Source organism: Danio aesculapii, chromosome 6, assembly GCF_903798145.1.
Source record: "Danio aesculapii chromosome 6, fDanAes4.1, whole genome shotgun sequence".
NCBI classification, from domain to species: Eukaryota; Metazoa; Chordata; class Actinopteri; order Cypriniformes; family Danionidae; genus Danio; species Danio aesculapii.
Genome location: NC_079440.1, coordinates 9,234,872 through 9,257,317, shown reverse-complemented (window position 1 = coordinate 9,257,317; position 22,446 = coordinate 9,234,872). Strand labels below are relative to the sequence as shown.

The 22,446-nt window shown below is 36.4% G+C and overlaps 1 protein-coding gene across 1 annotated transcript; it reads left to right on the top strand.

Annotated features, from left to right (window-relative positions):
- The first annotated feature begins 1,686 nt into the window (after positions 1-1,686).
- Positions 1,687-22,104, top strand: ihhb (Indian hedgehog signaling molecule b). The gene is made up of 3 exons (XM_056459441.1): positions 1,687-2,630; positions 13,972-14,233; positions 18,312-22,104. Exons 1-3 carry the CDS (start codon positions 2,331-2,333, stop codon positions 18,986-18,988), a joined length of 1,239 nt encoding a protein of 412 aa, XP_056315416.1. The 5' UTR covers positions 1,687-2,330; the 3' UTR covers positions 18,989-22,104.
- Positions 22,105-22,446: the final 342 nt, after the last annotated feature.

The following is a 22,446-nucleotide window of genomic DNA, read 5'->3' as shown; positions in this document are numbered from 1 at the left end:
CTACCTAAGTATTGTTGCTGACTATGTTCATCCCTTTATGAGCACAGTGTACCCTTCTTCTGATGGCTACTTCCAGCAGGATAATGCACCATGTCATAAAGCGCAAATCGTCTCAGACTGGTTTCTTGAACATGACAGAGTTCACTGTACCCAAATGGCCTCCACAGTCCCCAGTTCTCAATCCAATAGAGCACCTTTTGGGATGTGGTGGAACGGGAGATTCGCATCATGGATGTGCAGCTGACAAATCTGCGTGATGCTATCATGTCAATATAGACTAAAATCTCTGAGGAATTTTCCAGTATCTTGTTGAATCTATGAAGGATTAAGGCAGTTCTGAAGGCAAAAGACTGTATTAACCTGGTACTAGTAAGGTGTACCTAATAATGTGTAGTTTGTGAAGTTTAATATCAAATAAGAGGACTGTTTTTCTGAAAACTGCTGTGCTTGATCACAAATGTTATATACTAATACGCGTATGTAATATTACATATACAGTTTTATAAACAAGAAGTTAAGTGTGTACCTTGTATTCCATACGCTGTAGAGACTAAATGTCCCCACAAGTATAGCAATTCCAGTAAATTTTGATGGTGAATTTTATTTTTTTTACAGCTCATACTGTAAATCTCACAAAATTAAGTATAATAAAAATCTAAAAATGCAGATTGTTTCATGTGAGAGTTGGGGTAGGGGGATAGAATAAAAATCATTCCATCTATGGGAAGTTAGCTGTACATGTCTGCATTTTAAATGGTTCAAATCACAGAACCTTACTAGGATGCATCCTTTCATTTTAGAAGCACCCATAAAGATCAGCTGTTTTCAGTGACTGGTTTGAATGAATGATTCAACGAATCACTTACTATGACGGATTTGCCACCACCTATAGTTGGCAGTATAATTATAATACACGTATAATTATAGTATGGGTGGGAATATGGCAATTTATTGTGTCATATTTATAAAAATATCTATGACAGGTCTAAACCAGCCAGGGTGTCAGCACAAAAAGTCACTAATTTATGATTGTTCTAATGGATTTTAAACAATAAGCATCATTCTGCTTTCATGAGAATCTGACATTTTATTATCTCAAACATCAGATTATGTTGCTCATTTGATGGTGATTATTTTTACATAAATTCTGGCAAGTCATATTGGTCAGCTTGTGCAGCTGAACTTGGACGCTCCACAAGTCAGACAACTTTGCACCAGTAACAAACCATCACGTTTACCACCACTTTAATTTAGTTTTTTAAAAGGCTCTTACGGTCTTCGCTAAAAAGAACATGTACTTGATTGATTGTAAAATCATTATTTGAATAGGGAAAACCAAATAATTAATAAAAAAATAAAATAACTGCAGTATTAATAATTCAGCTTTAAAAAACAGACAATCAGTAAAATAATAATGATTTGAGATCTTATCTGCACTTAATAAGAAACCATTTTATGGTTTAACAATGCGCATTAGTAAGTTATTTTACAAATAAAATTATCCAAAAACATCAATCTTATAAATTAACTGCTAACTAATTTTTGATATATTTTATGTAGCCCTGTCAAAACCTCAGTGTCTCTGTAAAAGCATGTGTATACGCGCGCGCTCATGTGTTTGTACTCCACGTGTGCTGACGTACCGCTGTGAGGCAGGCAGTGCATCAGCATTGCAGGACTGGACACTTCAGGGTCCGAGAGTGCAGACCTGTAATGCGCCTCCTGTTTGTCCGCGTCTTGGCAGCCGCCGCGCGGTTGCGGCACAGGGGGAGAAGAGCGGGGCTGATAAAGTGCGTCCGCCTGGAGGGGTGGAGAGAAGGACAGACACAGACAGAGGGCAGGACTGCCAGGGTGCGGCTGCTTCAGTAGCATCTGAGCTCGGGTCACTTCCATTTCCACAGCGCAAAAGTCAAACAACCGAGCCGGGAGCCAGAAACCGCTGCGGGGACGCGCACTCTGACCGCGGCTCTGCGCAACCAGGACCCGCCTGCAGACGACTCTCAGCGCGTGTGCCAAGATAAACGGAACTTCTCTATTTATTCCCCCTGTCTCCGCTTGGACTGCGAGAAAGCGACTTTTACAGACCTGAGAGGAGGACCGAAGGTCTGGCAACCGAAGTCACTATCGACAGAGCCCTGTGTCTGCCGGGGTGTCTTTCCTTGCGCAAAGGGATGGCGAGCGCCAGGTGTCCTAATAGACTGGTCCTCCTCCCCCTCCGGTGATCTTGCTCGGGGTCTGAAGCTGAGATTGGGGGGAGGAGGGTCGCTTTATCGTCATCTTCACCGTCTTTGACACTCCATCTCTCGGAGTGCCCGCTGGCACCGGTTGGCATGAGACTCTCCACGGCGGCGGCGCTCCTCACCGGCTTCATCTTGGCTTTTTCGCCGGCGTACGACAGCTGTGGACCGGGCAGAGGTTACGGCAAGAGACGAACTCCGCGGAAACTCACACCTCTCGCCTATAAGCAGTTCAGTCCGAACGTAGCCGAGAAAACGCTGGGGGCCAGCGGGAGATATGAGGGGAAGGTCACCCGCAGCTCCGAGCGCTTTAAAGAGCTGACGCCAAACTACAACCCGGACATCATCTTCAAGGATGAGGAGAACACAGGTGCGGACCGCATGATGACGCAGGTGAGGCAGACCACGAGGAACAGACAAAATCGGCCAATATTTTTTCATTTATTACTCCGATGAGGTTTTAATCCGAAATGCTTTATATACACTTGGGGTTAAATGATAATTCACTAATCCACACTGTGTGGTTTTCTATCATCTGTGCATATTAAAGATTATATCTTTAGAAAAGTCTATACAACTTAAGTGACAAAGTATTGCAAAACTGAACTGGTCTGATTCTAAAATATGACAACATTTTCATTTTTTTCTGGTGAGATCCCTTTAAGTGTCTTTATCAGTGTTATTATATAGTTCTGCCAGGTTTGAACCTATACTTTTTAGAGATTTTATTACTAATTAATTACTCATTTTTACTATTACTGCTGCTGTGTATTTAAAGTTCTTGAAGGTGCTGCACATTAATTCAGTGTACTGCTGTGTGCTTAAAGTGATAGAAACTGAAAATTCTGTAATCATTTAATCACACTTCACTTGCTCCAAACCTGTTTGAGTTTCTTTTCTCTGTTGAACACAAAAGAGAATATTCCGGAAACCATTGATTTCCATATGTTTGTTTTTCCTACTATGGGATCAATGGTTACCGGTTTTCTGCTTTCTTCAAATTGTCTTCTTTTCTGTTCAAATGAAAGAATAAACTCATAAATGCTTGGAACCACTTGAGGGAGAGTAAATAGTGATTGATTCTTTATTTTTTATGGGTGAACTATCCCTTTAAGTTGGGTTTAGTGGCATATTTTAAAGAAGTAATTAGTTTAGACTTCCATTCAAAGTGAAAGTAATTCAATTAAAATAAACTGCTGCGATTTCCGTTAACGTGATTTATTTGAGAAGAGTTTTACTTATACTTGTAACTAATTGTCTTGGTTTATTAGGCATGAAAATAAAATGGCTTTAAATCAAAAGCAATGTTTTTTGCTGAGCTTAATTTGCTCAGTGCATATGTATATTTGATATGATTTTATAATTGGGAGTTCATGAGTAGCTTATAAATGTGTGAAGGAGTCAAACAGTGTCAAGAGTTCTCTTGATCACACTCGTGAATGAAGATCTGCTTTAAGATGCATTTGCAACGGCAGTATTAAACTGTAAACAACATAAAGTGATAATTATAACTGTGCTTCATAATTCTGTAGTATTATGGCCACGTTTTGTGACATCACATGCTGTTTTTGGTCTATTTAGGTGTCTCTGGTCACATTATTTCAGTCAAACCACACAAGACATTGTGTGAGACTCTGCTTATTTAATGTTATACGAGAGCATGCACCAGAGTTTGTTTTTATGTTTTTGTGTCTTTTTACCATTTTATCTTTGTTGTGCATCAAACAAGTAGTCCAAAATACTCAAATTCTAATGTTTTATGACAGAAATGCGCATGCAACACTAACCAAAGACATCAAAATAAAACAAAAACAGGATTCCAGAAGATAATAAAAGAGAAAAGTTTTTTTCATAGGCATAATGTTACTGATTATAGTTCAATGCAGGTGTCAGAAATGCATCTGTTTGCCGCAGATTTTTGTTTGTACAGAATTCCTACTGCTGCTCTTACACCTTTACACAAATATAAGCTCATATGTTGATAAAAGTATCATCACACATACGTACGCACATACAACAAACAAATTTAGCCCAGCACAAAACACTGTTATGATTATTTCAAATTATCTTCAGGCTAATGCTAAGCAAGCTACACTCTCAGAAATAAAGAGCTGTCACTGGGGTGGTACCTTTTAAAAAGTACAAATTTGTACCTAAAAGGTCCATATTAATACCTCAAGGGTACCTTAGTACCTAAAACGGGGTATATGCAGGAATCCTAAAGGAAATTTCAATACCTTTTTATAACTTTTTAAAGACCTCGTCGCCACTTCAAGTTCTAATCAGTATCAAACCTTTAATTTAACAGTTGCTAATAAACAGTTAAATAAATGAATGGAGCATAACCATGCAACAGAACTCAGATAAGCTCGCAAGAAACAAACCTTGAAAGAATAAATTACGTGGTTGTTTTCAGCGACAGGTTTCAGCCACTGTTTAAACTCGTCTTTCTCCAACCAGGAGTATGCAAACTTGCAATATCCCATTTTGCCGTCTGTTTTGCTCTATGTATTCGCTACATGTGGAGAGAGTCACATTACCTTCCCACGTTTGTCGCAAATTACGTGAAATAACCCGGACAATGGAGCTTGGCCGGACGCACCCAGTCCGAACCAATCGAGGAAAATAAATATATTTATGCTTTTTTGGAGTCAAACACTTTGGACAACACTTGAACAAAATGTAAGACCTCGTAAAAACGTGATTAAGACTTTTTAATACCTTTTAAGGCCCTTAAATTTCTCATAATTGATTTATCAACTTTTAATAGTTTTTAAGACCCCGCGAACACCCTAAAAATAGTACAAAAGTGTTCCTATAATTTTTTTAAGTACTAATATATACTTTTGAGGTACCAATATAGACCCTTTAAGTACAAATGTGTACCTTTTGAAAAATCAGTGACCGTTCGCGTACGTTTATTTCTGAGAGTGTTGGGCTAAACATTTTTAGGCCAGAACAGATTAGCCACGACAGCTGAACAGCTAATGTGAACACAGAATGACGACAGTTCATGTATCAGTGACCGTTCATGTTAGATATTTAACATATACTACACTATTTACAGTATAATGCTATTATTTAATATACAGTACAGTGCCTATTTTATTTGTGCCGCTTTAATAGATGTGTTCATTTTGTTTTTGGAAATTCTGGTCATTTAGACTTTCATCCACAGGGACTTGACTTTGGGACAGACCATCTGGAATAATGGTTTATTGTTAGTATATTGACTTTATGGTTTATGGCGCTCGGGGAAAATGTCTTCATAAGTGATGTATTCTTACATCTGAAAACCCCTTTTTGTCCATTCAGATTGACATTTTTGAAACGATACCAAACCCACATTTTTCCTGCTGGTGCCTCTACACCTTTACCCAATTATAAGCTCATATGTTGATAAAAGTACCATCTCACATAATTACGCACATACAACAAACAAATTTAGCCCAGCACAAAACACTGTTTTGATTATTTTGATGTATCTTCAGGTGAATGCTAAGTAAGCTACGGCTAAACTTTTTTTGGGTAAAGTCTAGATCGGATATCCGGCCGGCCGGAAGCGCGATATGCACATTAATATAGCAGCATTTTTTTATCACACTGTATAACAATAAATCATATTTTTACACTACTGTGACGGTTTGGTCTAGGGTTGGAGTGGGAGTAGCCGTTAAAAAAATATGATTTATTGGGTAATTCAATAGATAACTTAAATAATACTCGGTACAACTACTGTTTTTCATTTACTGTGACGGTTTGGTCTAGGGTTGGGTTGGGAGTAGCCGTTAAAAAATACGATTTATTAGGTAAATCAATAGATAAATTAAATAATACTCGGTACAACTACTGTTTTTCCGGTACTGTAACGGTTGGGTTTAGGGTTGGGGTGGGGGTGGACATTAATAAAATACAATAAATAGAAAATTTAATAAATAATAAAAATAATTCTCATTTTTCTCAGCCGCAAACGTATCCGATCTAGCAAGAACCCTTTTTTTGGGTCAGAACAGATAAGCCAAGACAATTGAACAGCTAATGTGAACACAGAATGAGACAGTTTACGTCAGTGGCAGTTCTGTTAGACATTTAGCATATACTGCACTGTTTATAATGCTATTATTCAATGTACAGTATAGTGTCCATTTTATTTGTGCCACTTTAATAGATCTGTTCATTTTGTTTTTTGGAAATTTAGACTTTCATCCAAAGTGACTTGACTTTGGGACAGACCATCTGGAATAATGTGATTTATTGGTAGTAGTATATTGAGTTTATGGCTTAATAACTGTGGACTTTGCAGAATGGCCTTTTCCAGGACCCTTTGTTCAGGTCACTTTTCTTTTACTACTGTCTTAGATGAAAAACGGACACCGGTGTTTGTGAGGACCACAGTTTTTGTTGTTTTTGTGAAAATCCTTGAGTTCATTCAAGGTTTCAGCTCTTTCAGTCAGCAGAACAGAGAATATGGGGGCAGGTTTCCTCAAATTAAAGACCCGGTAGTCGTCAGGTTATTTTATAACCGCATATTTGAACTTTCTCCCACGGGGCTCTTGCTCAATTTATGTGAATGAATGAACGCAAAAGGGGTGACTGTCAATAAAACGACGGGAAAGGAAACCTGAAACGTTTAATTAAAACAGTGCCGCCGCTGTTTTAAGCGCGATTGGAAAAGAAAACATTAAACTGCCCTTGTAGATTGAGCATGACCTGTGACTGTTTTAATGTTTACCCGTATGCTTCAACACGACCGCTTGTGATTAACGGCACACACCCCCCTTTTCTGACTCTCAGATATTTTTTACGACGTTGATGTGGTCCCGAGTGGAATTTATTTGACTCCAATCTCCCCCTCACCTTCAGGTATTTATATCAGCTCCTTTCCCCTGAATGCCAGCACATTAATGTCCGTAAAGCCACGTGGGAACTTGTAGATTTCACCCCGTCTTTACCTGTCACCTCTCCTCGCTCGTTTACCTGACCTTCCCGCGATTTATGAGGGCGACCGTTGGAGACAACCTCGGGTCTGTTTTTACTTTTTATTCTGCTACTTTTTGTGTTTGTTTTCGTAGCGTACGTGTGTAAAAATAGTCGTCGGCTTCGCATGCGCTTAAACCTTAATTACACACATATTTTTCTCCACCTTATTTTCGATTTTTCCCTCATACAGGGGCGAGTGTTCAGGGCCCCGCGCCGCCGGTGAATGTTTGTGTAGCCCGCGGTCAGTGTGAAGGCTCTCGTCCTGAAAAACCCGTCGATCTCCGCTTTGAAAGCAAAACTAACAGAGTTCACCGGCTGATTTATGAAGTCCAGTTCACTTTTGCAACCACAACGCAAAAAGCTGAAATCCACACCGCTATGTGAATAGGCATCTATTACAGCTGGCTGAGACGCTATTCTTATCGTCCAATCCGGAGACGCACTCGGGGAAAATGCCTTCATAAATATTGTATTCTTACAACTGAAAAACCCTTTTTGTCCATTCAGATTGGCATTTCTGAAGTGATGCCAAACGCATATTTCTAGTTAACCATAAACTAGTGTTTCCTTCTGCAGGTCACTGTAAACTGCTTCTGTGGTTTAAGAGTTTATCAGGCAGGCTCTTTGAGATTCACTGAAATACTTCAAGATCCAGAAGCGTTTTGTTTTAATTGGGGAATGGGAAAAACTTTAGATTTTTAATGTAATGTGAGCATAATGCGTCTAAAATAGTTTCTGTCCCACAAAATCTCAGAAAGAAAAAATCGGACTTTTCTAAGGAGATAATTCAAAGAAAGTCCACGCTGTTCTGTTCCATGTAATATGATATTCCCAAAAATCTTATTTTGGCCTATGCCATAAAACAAGAATTGAATCTTATGTCTACAAATTCTACAAACTTTATCACAAATAACTGGCTATTCATGCTCTAAATCAGTGGTTCTCAAACTGGGGGTCGCGACCCCTGCGGGGGTCGCAGAATCATTTCAAGGGGTCGCGAGAGTGATTTAAAAATTTATTAATTTTCAGTGATTATAATAAATATTTTTCAGTATTACAAGTGAAAGCTAATATTTTCAGATTTTTAAAAATATATTAATGATTTATAAAGTATTTAGGACACATTTGTCCTTTGTACTTGGAACGCAGCGCTCAGGAACAGTTTAAAACTGTTGTCATGTCAACTTGCCGCAGTAAACAAAGCCTTCAACGCTTGCCCCGCCTTCGGGCTCTTCTTATTGGCCCACTGCTCTAAGAACTGAACACGAATGATTGGTTAAAATCAGCTAAATATAGTTACAATATTGTGAACAGCTTAAAAAAAGCAATTTTTATTGTTTGTATATGCATTGGTAGTGGGGGGTCGCCAGTTCTTGACGATGTTACAATGGGGGTCGCTGGTTTAAAAGTTTCAGAACCACTGCTCTAAATAATGCTGAGTTGTTCCAAATTAAATATAATAAAAAATCTTATTTTTAATAAAATCTTTAAAGGACAGCCATGATGAAAATCGACTTTTATTAGCTGTTTGGTCAGAACCGTGTGCAGGTATAGTGTGTCCACTGTCATATTGAAGTGATATAAACACAATAAGTCCCTTTTCAAAAATTTCCTGATGTTAAAATGGTACCCAAATCCCAGTGATTTGAGGCCCACTGCAACATGAGGTAGGAGTGTGGTTTTCCCCGCCCCCCGAATTGATACATATATATATATATATATATATATATATATATATATATATATATATATATATATATGTGTATATATGTATGTGTGTGTGTGTGTGTGTGTGTGTGTGTGTGTGTGTAAAATCAAGATCACAATTCTTTCTCGCGATTCTGTAAATCTAAAATAAAGGTTAATATGAGTAGGTTATATTATTGTTAATTCTCAAACATATGGTAAAACAACAATAATAAATTAATATTAGGCCTATGTGTAGGTCTACTGTTGCTTAAAATGCAAAATTTTGTATAGACATTATGGTGGACTTGAACAGGCTTTCAATATGTCCTGTTTGTTAATTCACAGTTCTGATGACATCAGAATATAACTATTCATAATTCTGAAGTTGAATTATTATGTTTAAGACATGTTCTTGTCATCTGCCATTGACAACATTATTAGACCGTTTGTTTTCACAGGTAAAGTTAGAACTTTGTCATTATCAGACTCCTTGCATTATATTCAACATTATATATAGGCTAGGGTTGTTATACTGACATGAGTAAACATTTATCATCCACAATACTTTGTGTTCGCTATGAAAGAAAAAACATATCAAATGCTTGTCGTAATCATAACTCTAAAATGCGATATGATCATTTAAATGTGCACACAGGTTTCACTTTCACTTCCTAGTGTGGCTCATGGCCGCCGTCACTGTGAGAAACAAACACACACATGCAAATCAAACCTCCCGCACGACCCTCAAACGATCGCTCTGTGCAACAAACTGAACGTTATTTACAACTTTATTACCTGTTACTCACAGCCTATGCAGCTTCTGTTCACTAAAGTAGGCGTCATAGACGGGCACGTGCGCGTTCTCGAAAGCAAACAGCTGGCGGTCAGCTCACATGTGATTTCGTGGAAGCGAATACATTATTACATAAAGACAGAAATGACATTTTTGGGTGAATTATACCTTATAAATACAGTGTGTGACACTTTTAACGCCATTTGAAGGTGTCAATGTTGCTGTGAAGACTTGTGCGACTGCCTTGCTTCTCTCCTGACCTTGAAATTATAATTAGCTGAATCATAGAAAAAGCTGAATTAAGATCGTGTGTAGAGTCGAATCGAGATCGTGATCTTTTTTCGATTAATCGTGCAGCCCTAATTCACACACAACATTATAAATATCTATAGTAAAATGACCTAAAAATTAACCGTTATCTCTTTTCAGTGGTGAACCAAGTCATTTCATTACAGTAACCGGTTACTCTGTAACTCATTACACCCAAGTATGCATATTGGAGTGTGGGAGAGTGCATTATCATTGTTGATGCTTTGACTGTAGTCTAAGCATTTGCTTCTGTACATGTTTGGGTTTCAGCAACACTCAGAGACTCAACAGAAAAACCAAACACTCTTTTCAATCTCCTTTCCTCTTCCATATACCGGCTCTGGATTATATGATGGTCCAAAATCCATACAAATGAAGCACAACTCTGAAATGAGAGCTTGTGGTTTTGGGTCAAATATGGACAAATGAAACAGTAGGGTTAAAAATATATATTTAATAAAAAAGATTGTCCATATTTGAACCAAATATTATTAAAACAATCTTGATTTTTTTTATTTTAGAGTGTAGTTTTAGTTGTTTGTCTTAAAATAGCTCAAATATGGCATTTTAGGAAGTTTCAAATATTTTTTTGATGATCTTTATGTTTCTCTTCATAATATATTAAACAACACAGTAAAAAGTAGCTTCAATAATTCCAAGCAGCTTCGAATTATGAATGTTTAGTATCTAATTTAGCCAATTTTAAGGTCACACGTTACAAAAAGGTTTCATTACGTTTTCATATTAGTTAATGTATTTGCTAACATGTACTAATTATGAACAATATGTGTACAGCATTTATTAATCATAGTTTAACATTTACTAATGCATTATAAACATCCAAATTTATGCTTGTTAAAGGTGCAGTATGTAAGTTTGACACCCAGTGGTGGAGCTAGATATTGCACGCTGGTTTAAAACACACACAAGTGCAGGTTTCCAGATTAACGACATCAGCAAAAGTGTGCTCAACTATTGAGTCTAAAGGCTGATTTAAACCGTGGTCTAAATAAAAGAAACAGCATGCAATAAAAGGAATATTTTCCATATTAAATTAGTTTTTTTTCTAACCAACACCTGAAATTTATATTTTAGAAACTGCTTTTATTTCTTGCAGCTGAACAACATAAAACTGACAATGATCACCTCAGGTACACCTTATGTGCTTTATTCAGTGTTAAATGTTAACAATCTGAGTTTGAATGCCATTCTACATGACATTTGTTGCCATACTTCTGAAAGCAGCAGCAGATAGTTTAGCCGAGATCTTGAAAATAAAATAAACAGTTTAAAATTCAACTTTAGAACTGCGACTCAGTGCAAGCCAACACATATCAGAGATTCCGCATCTACATTTAATAATGTTAAAGAGGTTTAATATGCCTTAATTAGATTATAAACTTTACCATTTCGTGAGTAAGTGCACTATTCTGTGCTTCTGAATGGCTGTATTTAAATTTATGACATATTTCGTCTGGTGCAAACAGCCAAATTGCTTATTACTGCAAATTTCGTCTTGTAGCATGTTGTTAGGACACGGGGTTACAATATAACTTGCTCATCCAATGTTTAGATTCGTAATATTTATATTATTTACTAATTAATAACCACCTCATGTGGAACTCTGAATCTGCGTCTCATTTTGGAGTCTGCTGTTGTCTAACAGAGATTGCATTTCAGTCACAGACACATGATTTAAGGGCCTTTTTGAATGAATGAATGAAATACGCTGTTTTCTACCAAGGCAACCCAGAGAGCTGAAATATAATTGGCTAAACTGGCATTGGGCAGTTTAAAAGACCGTAACAAAGACAGCCTTTCCAGCATGTAACGCACATTTTCAAAGCAGAATATCTGACTTCAGCATTGTTTTTCAGATAAACAAGAATGTTCACTTAATGTGTTTCTTAAATATCTGCATACATATTATGGTATTTTTATGCTTTAGAAGAGTCAAAAACGTACATACAGCAACTTTAATATTAGTTAATGCATCGTGAGTTAACTTGAGATCCATACAGATGAAGCACAGCTTTGAAATGCAGATTCTAACACCAAATCACTGAGCTCAGACTCCAACAGATCATCCGCAGAGCTTTATAAAGTAGCTATTGAGTGGAAAGGTGGGTCTCCAATTCTGAGGACAGAAATAGACGGTTTGATGGCACGGCTATGTAGTGAGGACTTAAAACAGCGACATCAAAGATTCTCTGCCGTCACTCAGTAAGCAATTTGTGACCACTTAGTTGGTGGTTATCCAGTGACCTTGCATGTCTCGTGGCCTCTGGTTGAGACGGGGATTTATCAGGCCATGGGCTCCGAGTGTTTGTGCTAACCACAAATGCGTCACTTCTACAAATGCCCGTCAGGATTATATTTGCCATTGCTCACTGCGTTTCTCACCTAGCAACTGCCCGCCACGGGCTTTTTCGCATGAGCTCACCAAAATCCATATTTCTTGTAGGAACTTCACAAAGTGGGGAATAGTTTCATAGTCAGGCATGCTAAGCAAACTCCTTCTGTTTATTTAATTGTTAACTTGGGTTTCAGAGTTCAGCATTCAGTTGGGTATAAATACGGTCACACCTACATTGTGGCCTACATTGTTAGGAATTTTGTTAATATTTAAAGATATTTATTCATTAATTTTCCTTAGGCTTAGCCTCTATTTTTTGAGGTCGCCACAGCGGAATGAACCACCAACTATTCCAGCATATGTTTTATGCAGTAGATGCCCTTCTAGCCAGTAATGGGAAACACCCTCAGACACTCTCATTCACACACACACACGCACTACGGACAATTTAGTTTATTCAATTCACCTATACCACATGTCTTTGAACTGTGGGGAAAAACAGAGCACCCAGAGGAAACCCACCTGAACACGGGGAGGACATGCAAACTCCACACAGAAACGCCAACTGACCCAGCCGGGACTCAAACTAGTGACCTTCTTGCTGTGAGGCAACAGTGCTACCCACTGATCCGCTGTGCCACCCATCTGAAGATATTGTTTGCAGTTCTATTAAAGGTGCTGTATATATGCCATATTATTGTTGCAGATATTTAAGTAACACAAGAAGTGAACAATCTTGTTTATCTGAAAAACAATGCTAAAGTCTTTTTTGAAACAGAGCGTTTCTTGCCAGAATGTCTGCCTTTGTTTTGGTCTCTATAACTCCTCCCACTGTCAGCATCCCGGGAAAATGCAGCGAATTTCATTTCAGTCATGAAGGCTGCTCAACATATGCGACTGCGGCCAAAATGTGACCTCAGGAGGACAGTAGCAGCCTCAGAATTGAGACGCTGATTTAGAGTTATAAATATCCACTCAAGTTTGTTCTTTAATAAGCAAATAATACAAATCGCTGAGCAGCTTACAGTTTAAAACTGTGGTCACACTGCACTTTTCACCCCATTCATATTAGATTTCCTTTCATACCTATGCGCATACAGCGTACTGGAAACCCAAGCTTGTGCAACGAGTTTCGCATGTCACTGTGTTCCAAAGTTCAAGCTTAGTGACCTGCGATTTCACATCACATGATTGCAAGAGACCAATAGAAGATCAAAACATGACCTCTCCATTTTGTTTTATCCCACCCCTTTTCATGACAGAGGCTGTTTCTTAATTCCAAGAATGCAGAGAACGGACTTGCGTTCTTGTGGAGACCGGTCTTGCTAGATCACCTCGGAAGAACGAACTCGGGAGACCGCGAGAACAGAGAACGTGTCCTGAGAAATCCTAACACAATTACTAATTTTTTATTAGGGGGGTTTATTAGGGGGGGGTTTATGTGCAATCCACTTAAATTTGTAAAATCGATTAGGTTAACTTAATCGATTTGTGTTGGGACAACATGAAGGAATTGTGTGGGACCCAGAATTTTACAGTGCACTTAATAATATAGTCAGATTTTATCATTTGTTTTTGATTGTGTTTGTTATTGTTGTTTTTGGCAGCGCTGCAAGGATAAGCTGAACTCTCTGGCCATTTCTGTGATGAACCTGTGGCCCGGTGTGCGTCTGCGTGTGACGGAGGGCTGGGATGAGGACGGCCATCACTCTGAAGAGTCTCTGCATTATGAGGGCAGAGCGGTGGACATCACTACCTCGGACCGCGATCGCAACAAGTACGCCATGCTGGCCCGTCTGGCCGTGGAAGCAGGTTTCGACTGGGTCTATTATGAATCCAAAGGCCATGTACACTGCAGTGTCAAATCAGGTGAGAGGAGACAAACTAGTCCTTATATATGAGCACATACATTTATGAGATCTTTTTTTTTTTTTTTTTTGAGAAAAACAGTGGATTCTCCATGAGAAAAAAGGAAAGGACTTAAATATAGTATATACAGTTGAAGTGTAAATAATTTTTTATGTTTTTAAATATTTTCCGAATGATGTTTAACAGAGCAAGGAAATCTTTACAGTATTTTCTATAATATTTTTTTCTTCTGGAGAAAGTCTTACTTGTTTTATTTAATCTAGAATAAAAGCAGTTTTTAAGGTCAATATTATTAGCCCCCTTAAGCTATATATTTTTGATTGTCTGCAGAACAAACCATCGTTATACAATAACTTGCCTAATTACCTTAACTTGTTAACCTAAATTATTTAGTTAACCCTTTAAATGTCACTTTAATCTGAACAGCATCTTGAAAAGTATCTAGTAAAATATTATTTACTGTCATCATGGCAAATATACAATAAATCAGTGATTAGAAATGAGTTATTAAAACTATTATGTTTAGAAATGTGTTGAAAAAAAATCTTCTTACCGTTAAACAGAAATCGGGGGAAATAATATACAGGGGGGCTAAAAAGTCAGGAGGGCTAATAATTCTGCCATAATAATTCAACCAAAGAGCATAGAATCACCAAGAGGCAACACTTTGTTGCGGTTTTGTAAACAGCCAGTAGATGTCGCTAGTGTCATGCTGTGGCCATTTTAGAATGAAAATTCCATGAGGACAGCAGCACGGAAAACTAACGTTTGACAGAATGAATCAAAATATTGAGATAAAATATTATATATATATATATATATATATATATATATATATATATATATATATATATATATATATATATATATATATATATATATATCCCCTTTGAAAAGTACCATTTATCTAGTATCTAGTATGGCTTCCATGATTTTTTTAATGACAGCGGCAAGACTTTTAGACATGTAGTGAACAAGTTGACTACATTTTGCAACATCTATCTTTTCTATTCTTTAAAAATGACTCCTCTTTTACAGTTGCTCAAAGAGATGCTCAACTTAAAGTCTCTTCAAATTCTCAATATATATTCAATTAGATTCAGATCAGGAGACATATATATAATAATGTATTACCATATTTTATGTAAAAGCTTTATTAGTCTTTCTAGTAAGATCCAGTGGACGGCAGATTGCTTTCACTCCAAAATGGCAAAATCGCGGTGCTGTTGCTGGGCGCTGCTGTTGCAATGGAACGTTCTATTGAGTGTCACCTCTTGGTGATTTTAAGCTCTTTGCTTCAACTGTAGGTATATTTCACCAAAAATTAAATTAAAACTTGTTGTTGTCACTTTGTTGTTAGTCTGTTTTTACACACAGACCATCAATGTAGGTATGTTGGTAAAATTTATTTTTCAACTTGTCTTTGGTGATTCATATAATATTAGACAGCAGCTACTGGCACTGTGAGAGTAAAAAAAAACATATTCATGCAAAACCAAATGAATACTGAAGATGCACTGAGGCAAAGCAAAGCAATTGTCTATTCAAGAAACTGCACATTATTTATGACCATTTTTGCCAATAGCTGTTGTTTTACTGGCATTTTCTGAATCCCCAAGAACAAAAGTTTTAGCTGAAAATCTTTTTTAAAGTTCTATTTATTAATAAAAGTCTCCTACATCTTTTATTGCCACCATAAAGACGTGCCCGTGTGGTTATGGTTATGATGCAGATAATAATTATATAGAGTTTAATGTGTAATAAAATCAACATTAAAGTCACAATTTAAACATTTACAATCAGATTTTTGAATTTTATCAAAAGTAATTTTCATAGTTTTCACGATTTAGATAAAAAAAGTAACTTTTTGTTATAAGTTAAAAGCTCATGTTTATGACTTTTAAAGTCATAATATCAATTTAGTCACAATTTCGACTTGCATGTAATAAGTTAAATTCACAATTATGAAAGGCGGCGAAAAATACAAATTTATTAAATTAAAAAGGCTGACACAAAGCGTTTTAATTTAATACATTTGTATTTTTGGAGCTTTGGTGTCGCCGCCTTTGATGAATATTTTTTTTTGCACCTTTGGCGTTTGTTGGCTAAGCACCCAGTTAAGAGGAATGTGTGTGCTTTTGTACAGTTTTTCAAATTCACAATTATGACCTTCAAATTCATGATTTTGACTCTGAAACAATTTAATTAATCATTTAAATTTAATTTCAATAATTTCAGTGGTATGCCGTAGCTTTTCCTTTTTTTCCTTTTTTATTTTACTTAGGTATATTTCTGGCAATAATCAAAAATACATTGTATGGTCAAAATAAAATCTCTTTTTTATGCCAAAAATCAATAAAATAATAAGTAAAGTTCATGTTCCATGAATACATTTTGCAAATCTTTAAGCCTAATTTTTGGTTAGTGATATGCATAGCTATAAGGAATTAACTTTACAGGCCATTTTTAACATATTTTTTAGATCCCTCAGATTCCAGATATTCAAATAATTGATTCAAATAGTCCCCTACATCAATGGAAAGCATATTCATTCATATTTAAGATTTTGTGGTCCAGCGTCATTTAATTTAAAAAAGATTTCCATTTCAGATGATATACTGTGTTTTTTTTTTCATTATAGAGCAGTTTCAAAGTTTCAAAGCCAGATCTACTACAATTATTTTGAGGAATAAAAAATGAAATATATGTATATTTATTTTATTCAAATGAATTCCCACTTGTTAACTATATAAAATAAAAAAATATGCTACCATTAAATCATTTTAAGCTAACCATAACTAACAAAGCTTCTCACAGTCATGTAATGTGAGAAGAAGAGGCCAAGCTTTGAGTGCATGTCTATGGAGACAAAAGGAATCACATCAGGTTCCTGGTTCAGCACACACTATTGATTATTATGGGCTGTCTAATGAATAGAGCCATGTATCCATGTATGATTCATCTTATAGGACCAAATATAATTTATTTGCGTTAAATGATTAGCATTAAGGCTTGCAGCACTGGGCCGAATAACAAATACACACTCCATTCACCATTTCTAACATCTACTATTCACCTTTCTTACTTTCCTGCTATGCTTTACCTTGATCCTTACTTCCATTCAAGACTACAGAAGCTTCATGTAGCATTTAGCTTTTAGCATTGATAGGCTACATGCTATTTAATCTGTTCTAATGCTAAAAGTTAATCAGGATGGGGACAAAACAGTGATTGTAAAATGTATATTTCTATTACTTATAATGTAGAATATTGATGTAAAGTAACATTATGATAAAAACACTAAACTTAACTATTTTCTGATTTAAAATTATTGTGTTTTAGCTATTAGCAGGACCGCACAATGCCACTGTTTTGGCATAATTGGAGCCCTTGCAATTTAGAAACTAACACGTCTGCATGCTTGTTTATTAATATTAATTAATTCATGAATTAATACTTCTGCTAATAATTAAGAGAAGAATAATCACCCACTTTGCTTAAATCCACTCTGCTTAAGCAAAAAAGTCTACAAACTACATATAAACCTGACCAATATTGGTTTTATTTATTATAATTTTTTAATTGCATATATTGAATTTCATAACAAAGTCTCTAATATTCATGATCTCTTTCTGTTTTCCCAAATTTCCCTTTCTTTTCCCCCTCTTTCACCTGTTTTTCTCCTGCCCAGATCGTTATGCAAATCAGCTGTCCCTGACATGATCAGAAGAAGCATATAATACTGTATATTGTTATGTATATACTGTAATTTGTACAGAATCTTATAGTCTAAAGAGGAAAGACTGCTGGCAGTGCCAGTCAAAGTCAGAATCAGTCCACTAGGAGGCGCTCATACACCAATGAAGAGGAAGTAAAGGTCTCACTTTGAAGATCCTATTTACCACCTGAAACTGTCTTGAGGAAAACCCCATAGGACCAAGCAATGAACGAAGGGTGGAAAGGCCAGAGGTATATCAGTCAAAAGTGACGATTAGAAACAGGGCCAGGGCACCGAATCCGTTCTTCATCTAAATGCTTTCTCTTTTCTCTCCATTCCTCTCCTCTATTCCTTCCTCAGAGCATTCAGTAGCAGCAAAAACAGGTGGCTGTTTTCCTGGACGGGCTCTGGTGACAATGAAGGACGGTTCCCATCGACAAATCGTTGATTTGCAGGCAGGAGACCTGGTTCTGGCCTCTGAGGGAAGCGATGGGACAGGAGACCTCATATATAGTGAAGTCCTCACCTTTCTGGACCGTCGCCCCATTACCCAGAAGCACTTCTATGTGATCCACACTGAGGATGGGGTCAGCGTCTCTTTAACCGCAGCTCATTTACTGTTTATCTGGGTTGGAAACTGCTCCAGCAAGGGGGAACCCAAACCTGGAGCTGTCCGGACGATATTTGCCAGCGATGCTCAAGTGGGTCAGTGTTTGCTGCTGGGTAAACTCAGGAAGCGTTTTTCATGGATCACTCATGTTGGGGTTTGGGAGGACCAGGGGTCATACGCTCCACTTACTGCTCATGGGACTGTAGTGGTGAACGATGTGGTCACCTCTTGCTATGCTGCAGTGAACAGGCAAAGACTCGCTCATTGGGCTTTTGCACCTCTACGCTTGCTGTACAGCTGGACCGGACCAGATCAGGTCCTCAAGAACGGCTTACACTGGTACTCTCAGGTCCTGATCGGTTTGGGAAAACTACTGCTAGACTCAGAACTCTTTCACCCTTTGGCCTTAGAGGATAACGAGAGATGAATGCAAACTGATTTTGCAGGGATTGGTGGAGAGATTGGTCAAAAGACTGATGATCACAAGCTCAGGGTTTGTGACGTAAAAGGTCACCTTAATGTCAAAACAACATAAAAAACCTTCTAAACACGCAGTACACTTAAACACAGAGAGAACATTTAAATTATAGGCTAAAATAGTCGAAACCATTTACTCCAGAGGTAAAACTGTAGAATATTAAATACATTTGTCTATTTGTGTTTCAACATGTATTTTTCATTAGAGTAAAAAATGCATTTTATTTCAGATGTGCATAATAACACAATGTACTATTAGGGTCAAAATACAGATTTAAATCACAATGCTTAAGCTGTTTAAAGAACAACATTTATTAAATTAATTGAGAAAGATACAATATGCCTATCACAGAAACTAAAATTCGGCTGCAACCATAGAAAAAAATATTCTCGCTGGATTAGCAGGGCCAATAAATAAATAAATGAATTTTTAGGTGGTGTAAACCTATCGGAAAGCCATTTGTCTACAGTGCCACCATTTACTAGAATTCCATCCCGGATTTTCCAGAAATACGCAGTATTAGTGATCCAGAGAGTCTGAGAACAAGGTTGAAATATTACAACAACCGGTAAGAACTGCAAGCTTGTTTTTAAATTACAATTATTTTTTCAAAATATCATCGTTTAATGACTAAATGCAATAAATAAAAAACAGCGCTGCGACCAAAGAATGTACATACTGAATAATCCTATGCAATGCATATGATCCTATTATAATGATCACTGCGAATATTAAGAACATTAAAAATGTCAAAAATGGAAATCGATTTGATGTCAGTTGGCCAGTGTTGCCAAATTAGTAACATTTGTAGCTATATTTAGCGACTTTTCAGACCCCCCTAGTGACAAATTTTCAAAACAGTGACTAGCGACAAATATAGCAACTTTTTTTGGTGTTACTGGAGATTTTTATAGACTCGTGTGTCTGTACTGTACCGTTCTTACTCTTCTCAATGATCTGCTTCACCTTTGTTTGAAATTTACCAGTTTAATTTGACCGTTTAATCTTTTCTTGTTCACAATCAGAGATATTTAGTGATGAGTTCATTACGTCTGCAAATTCACATCTATACTTATATACAGTATTCAAACAGCAATAAGTTATTTAAATCAGTTAAACTGACGTGCATACATAAAGCATAGTGCAGATATAAATACCCCTATATTAACCATATGCTGTTAAACAAACAGAAACTGTTGGACGTGATGACGTCAGTGATATGCAAATTAACACATGGCGTAATCTAGCGACATTTAGCAACTTTTCAGGCAGAACTTTGCGCCTTTTCATTTAAAATAGTTGACAACACTGCAGTTGACCACCTAGATGTCAAAAGGACATCAAATTGACATCAAGCATGACGTCAAAAAACATCCACACATTGATGCCTCTTTGACTATCAAAATAATGACACAAAATGTATTATGTATAGGGAAACGTTTCATCCATCTGAACGCTTCAATTCCAAATTCCAATTTTACACTACATTTTGTGTCCCGATAATGCATGCAAACCGTGATGTCAAAATGGCATCAAATTGACATCTACTGGCAACAGGACTGTCCTGTCAATTAGATTTGTTAGATGTCAGTTTGATGTCTTTTTAACATCTAAATAGGCAATTGACATCAAATCAATGAGCATTTTTGACATTTAATAATGTGTTTTTTTATGTTGTTTTGACATGAAGGTGCCCGCTGGGTTAGTTTAACCTGAAATGAAAACTTGGTCCATTTACATTTACATTCAGGTCATTGGTTTGGAACAAAAATGACAATATTTTTAATAAAATCTAAGAGATTTCTTTGAGAGTCTGTTCACCCAAAACTCAAAACATGAAATATTCAAGAAGAGATGAACAAAACATGTATACTTAGTCAAGTGGTTTACAGTCATTAAGAGAGAAACATTCTACTAATAAGCAGAGTGCAAATTATACATAGACCATTGGGGGGGGGGGCAACTTTTTCAGTAGCCTAATGTTAGTTTGTGCAATACATGCTGAATCAAATGTAAGTATTTCTTTAAATTACATCTAATTTATTAACAAAACTGTATTGTAAGTTTTCAGAGGGATATTTTCTGTATTCTGCCCTACAGTATCCTCTGATTAGCTGTAATAGTAGTAACTGTAGGTCGAATTAAACAAACTATGAATTTAATTTGACTTTATGTGCTGTATGTAGAAACATACTATTTTACGAGAAGTCTTTTGAACACTTATTGTAAGACTATCAGTGGTCCACATCTGCAGTTTCAGACTGTTCGATGAATATTTTCCTGCGTAGACTGATTGGCTCGATAATGCATTTACAATGGTATGAACCATTGTAGGGGTGGTCAAATGTGTGTTTATATTATTTATTATTTTAATTATTATTTAAAATACAGATGAGAGCGAACTATTTCTCAATTTTAAATGGATGAACCTCCCATACATCTTGTTTTGATGTCCTTCATGGGGGATTCGAGCATTATTTAAGGGGGTCAGTCCCCCCCAAACACCCCTGTAATTCGCACCCTGCTTATAAGTAATTTATCTGTTTATACAGAAGCTAGAAAAGTAGTTAACATCCAAAAATGATGTACAATACCTTTTAACTGTAAAAATGAACAGATTACAAAGTGACCTCTTGTCTTGCGTCTTCCTATGAGAGACCAAACTTAATCTGTGCCTGATGTTTGTTCTTCATAATCCAGTCTCTTTCCTCATTAGATTGCCATTAGTCTTAAAACAATCTGTTGAATTAATTACAGAAATGTGCTTTGTGATATCATCAAGTAATATAAGGTATTCAGGTAAAGTATTTAAAACTCTATTTTTGAAATTAAACTTTATACAAATTATTTATTTTGTCTCACATATGGTCTTTTTGACTGTTGCCGTCTCTTTAATTCATTTATTTCTTATCTGCTGGATGTCTTCCCTTTGTTAGAGTTTTCTATTTTATGTGGTACTTGTAATAAAAACAAATAACCTCAATACTGGATTCTATTTGAATGTTTAAGCCTTTTAACTTAGATTATATTAATATAACGCATGAGAAGCACGTTTATGTTATATTAAGGTTTATACACAGTCGAAGTCACAATTATTAGCCCTCTTGAGAATTTTTTTTTTTTCCTTTTTCAAATATTTCCCAAAGGATGTTTAACAGAGCAAGGAATTTTTCACGGTATTTTCTATAATATTTTTTTCTTCTGGAGAAAGTATTGTTTGTTTTATTTTGGCTAGAATGAAAGTTGGTGAAAAAAAATTCAATTAAAATGGTAAAAAAAAAAAACTGCTTTTATTCTAGCCAAAATAAAACAAATAAGACTTTCTCCAGAAGACAAAATATTATTATTAGAATTATTATTAGCCCCTTTAAGCAATATATATTTTTTAGATTGTCTACAGAACAAAC